General features: G+C 49.4%; 1 protein-coding gene across 1 annotated transcript; it reads right to left on the minus strand.

Annotated features, from left to right (window-relative positions):
* Nucleotides 1–217: 217 nt before the first annotated feature.
* Nucleotides 218–3,724, minus strand: LOC123158613 (probable inositol oxygenase). Its single transcript, XM_044576532.1, has 10 exons — nucleotides 3,507–3,724; nucleotides 3,224–3,323; nucleotides 1,874–2,160; nucleotides 1,494–1,553; nucleotides 1,342–1,394; nucleotides 1,134–1,256; nucleotides 953–1,022; nucleotides 759–837; nucleotides 586–667; nucleotides 218–480 (listed from the first exon to the last, which is right to left on the minus strand). Exons 1-10 carry the CDS (start codon nucleotides 3,535–3,537, stop codon nucleotides 454–456), a joined length of 912 nt encoding a protein of 303 aa, XP_044432467.1. The 5' UTR covers nucleotides 3,538–3,724; the 3' UTR covers nucleotides 218–453.
* Nucleotides 3,725–4,073: the final 349 nt, after the last annotated feature.

Here is a 4,073-nt window from a genome sequence, read left to right on the forward strand (position 1 = left end):
CTTTTGTAGCACGTGCTTTATATTTTTAGAGATTCCCTCGTCAAGTTTTTGGGAAGGAATTTGCACACGTGTTTCAGCTTCCAAGGAGCAGATTCCGTTTACCAGAGAAGAGTGCAAGCGGCACATACTTTCACACATACTGTATCTGTATGTACTTGCAAGGCGAGTAAAATCATTTCGTTTACAACCGTAGAAGTAGAACAGAGCACACTCGAAAGACAACAAATACCGGCAAATAAATTTTATTAGGTATACGCATAATACGCATGGCTGATGGCCCTACTGGCAACGCTCGCTCAACTTGGATGTGACATGGATCCGTATATATAGTAGTATCACGCACCATACACGTACGACAGCTTGGAACAATCTTTCATCCTTTTTGCTTTCGACGAAGGTAAATAAACTATCATATGTTGTCTGGGTTCCGTTCCGTGTCTGGGTGCGGCCTCCTCACCATCGCACCTTCCCCGGGAAGTACTGGGAAAATTCAGAGAGGAAGCATCGCGTCAGATATTTTGCCTATCACAGGACTCTCAAGAGAGATGTCAGTGAGCGCAGCCGAAACAAAATCACTATTATTACCTTGTCGATGAGCGACATGTAGTAGGGCTTCACTTCCTCGACGTCGATCCTGACGCTGCTCTTGCTGTACAGGTCATACTTGCTGCAAGAACGATGAACAGAGATCGTGCTCAGCTTCTGCATTTCTCCCATCCTTTAAATCTACTCCATTTCATTTCTGTATATCGGCTTACTTGAAGACGTGCAGCCATTTGAGGTTCTCCTTGTCGTCCTCGTTCATCAGGTGCATGTAGGCTCCATGCTTGTGCAGGGCTGAATCGTTCGTGCATACCAAAATATTTGCAAGGTTTTAGTTACTTTGAAACTCAAAACTTCTACCCTGGCATGCAGAAAGAAAGTAACCAAAGCTATTGCGGCGCGCGCTTACGGTAGAAGGAGTGGTATCTGATGATGAACAGCCCTGCAGAAGGAAGGGTGGTCTTGTTCTCCTTGGCAACCTGAAGACGAACATCGTAAACAATATTTCAGAGAACACGGCATGCGCAAACTTCACCGTCGGCGACGAACGAGGGCGCCACGGCGAAGGCGAGGAACGAGTGAGGGTGTACCAGGTACATGTAGTCGTCATGGCCCCATGACATGAGCACGTTGTCCAGCCCGCACCCCTCGGAGTAGGCCCCGAACTTGGTGTTGAACTCCGGGTTGTGGTGGTCAGGGTTCTCCTTTAAGTACTGCGCGCATCGCAGGGAAAGAGACAGAGTCAGAGAGCAAGCAAAGCTTCAGCCTTCGATCGGCTCATAGGGTCCAAGTGCTTACCTTGAAGTGGACGTTGCATTCGTCGAACGCGCAGCCGACGGGGAAGGTGTCACCTGAAGAAAGATGCCACGAAGCTCGTCAAAGATTCAGAGCTGAATTTGGGACAGGCTCTGGAGAGGTTTGATCTGCAAGTGTTTTGCCGATTGATTTACCTACGACTGCCCACTGAGGTAGCTCCCCGAAGCTGGGATGCAGCAGCACCTTGCCCAGATCTGCACACCGTGGCAACTCACATGAGAAAAAAGAACCGTATGCGGGGCCGGTCTGTCCGCCGGTGGCTGTTCTAGGTGAGCCAAAAGAGGACTACAATGTACTATTGTTGGTTATCCCCGGGGAAAAAACAGATACAATTATGCCAGGAGAGTAATGACCTTGTGTAATATGGGATTGTGGAACCTTGTAACACACTCTAGACCCTAGGTAGTTATGGTTGTAAAACGAAATGGATTCAAGATTCTAAAAGAATCTGGTGAGGGATCTGATTCTCAAGATTCTGAAAAAAAGTCTACACTTGTAAAAGTTAGTTAGTTACCATGGATGAGGCCAGTGAGGTGAAGCCAGTCCTCATCGGGGTAGTCCTTGCGGATGGCCTCGGCGGTCTGGAGGAGGTGCTCAATCTGTGGCATGTCCAGGTCAGGGTCGCTGTCGTCTATGAACTCGTTGAGCAGCTCGATGCACTCCCAGATGCTCATCTCCGTCTTGTCCAGCCGCCCATATGCATCCCGCATCCGCTGCACAAACTCGTACGTCTGGTTGATGTGGTTCACGCGGTAGAACTCCTCCACCGTCTTCTTCCGCTCCGACTCCGCGTCGTAGTCCCTGGAGGCATGTATCAGTTCCCACTTCAGTATTGTTCATATACCACTTCTATATCTAAATGTAAGACGTTTTCGCAGTTTAACTGAACAGCCAAAACGTCTTATATTTAGGAACAGGGGTTGTAGTAGTTATCAATTTGATACGCGGAAAGGTTTGATAAGCATGTGGCATGGAGTGCGTGTGGAGACAATGCCCTGCCGTGCGAGCTCTGCTTATCGCGGAAAGTAAAAAACGGAAGACTTTGAAAGCTGAGATACAGAGAAATGTTTCTGATGGACATTTTACTCAATTTCCTAGCATATCCAGTGGGAGTTTCTTGTCAAGTTTTTCTTTTCTTTTTTCTTTCTGCGAAAATGATAAGATTCTTGCCCAGTTTAACTTCTGCTACTCCAATTTTAGTCAATTTCCCTAGCAGGAGGACAGCGTGTTATTGGTTTCAGCTGCTTCTAGGAGGTTCTTACCAATACCGTTATGCATAACATTCTTGTCTATCTTAGGGTGGGGGCGAGGGGGGTGCAGAGGAAGCAACAACCTCCTTTTCTATCTTAGGGATGCAGAGGGTGCATGGGGAAGCAACTTCCTTGTCTATCTTAGGGGTGCTGCGGGGGTGCAGGTTCATCCGAAAATCTCACGTGGTTCGCCTGTTTAGAGGGATGCTCCGGGGCGAAGGCAAGCATGATGGTGGGGAGAGGTTGAGGGGAGGGCGGTGCGGCGAGGTTGTCGCTGGAGCGCCGCCGGCCGCGAGTGGCGGCAGCATGCGGCCGTGCCGGTGGCAGTAGGTGGCGGGAGGCAGAAGAATACAGGACAGAACACGATCTGTTAGGGAGAGAATGGTTGGAGGAAGAAGACATAATGTGGTGCGCTTGTTTTCGCTCTAAGGCTTCAGAAATTTCAGCAGACTGCCCCCTAGCTAGTCCCTTTGTTTTGTCCTTTCTCGTGGGACATAAACAAAATTTCAACAGGAGAAACATGGTTCACGCCTTAAAACGTCTCACTTGAATTGATGATTTTTTTCATCCAAGAACCATGGGAGCTCGAGGAAAGAAAACCCATGAGAACTCACCTGAAGGTGTGGCCGAAGGCGTTGGAGTCCGGCACGGTGAAGCCGCCGTCGAGCACGAGCTCCCCCTGGTCGCCGGCGACCTTCCTCTCCGCCGCCGCATCTGCAACCGGCCAACAGAAATTCGAGCTAAATTCAGCACCACGCCTATCCCACGACGTTCTGTTTGCGCACTCAACCTCCAAGAAACATGAACAGAAACTCAACAAGAACAGGCAAGGGAATTATTCAAGAAGAAGAAGCAGAGAGAGGAGCACGCAAATGATATGGGTAAGAAGAGTCTCACCAAACTGAGGCTGCTCGATGATGATGGTCATCTTGAACGGAGAAAAGATTGCCGATCGGAGCTCGCAGCGGCGAGGACGGCAGAGAAGCAGGGTCCAAGAAGACGGTAATGGGTATGCTCGGCTCTGCTCTGCAGGCGGCAAATCGCGAGCGGTATTTATAGGAGGGCCGAGGGGAGGAGGGGCCTGGGCGTCAGCGAGTGGTTGTTGGGGTGGGAGAGATGGCAACGGAGGCCGGAGGGGGATGTAGGAGCCGAAGAGTGAAACGTGACGGCGTGTTGATGGCGCTATCCTTCGGATTTTGGATTTATTAAAGGGGGTCAGTGACTCAGCCATGGCGTGGAGCTACGCCTGTGGATGACAGCAACAGCTCATGCCGTCTGTTTTCTGCCTTTTTGCTAGGGCCTATTTTCATTTCCTTCCTCGTCCGGTTTTCGCTCTGTTATTAATATATTTTATTACACCCTATATATTATTTTACGGAGGGAGTATTTTTGTGCAAGAGGTATTAAACTGGCAGCTTGTGGCCTCTTCCTCTGGCTATAACGAAAAAGAAGAAAAAGAAAAAC

Source organism: Triticum aestivum, chromosome 7B, assembly GCF_018294505.1.
Source record: "Triticum aestivum cultivar Chinese Spring chromosome 7B, IWGSC CS RefSeq v2.1, whole genome shotgun sequence".
In the NCBI taxonomy this organism is placed as follows: Eukaryota; Viridiplantae; Streptophyta; class Magnoliopsida; order Poales; family Poaceae; genus Triticum; species Triticum aestivum.

What these genes read in the sequence shown, in the direction of transcription:
- LOC123158613 (XM_044576532.1), bottom strand. Translation starts at nt 3,537, where the DNA reads ATGACCATCATCATCGAGCAGCCTCAGTTTG. An exon ending in CATCGAGCAGCCTCAGTTTG is followed by an intron (nt 3,324 to 3,506) that starts GTGAGACTCTTC and finishes GGCCGGTTGCAG; the next exon opens with ATGCGGCGGCGGAGAGGAAG. An exon ending in ACCTCAGTGGGCAGTCGTAG is followed by an intron (nt 1,395 to 1,493) that starts GTAAATCAATCG and finishes ATCTTTCTTCAG; the next exon opens with GTGACACCTTCCCCGTCGGC.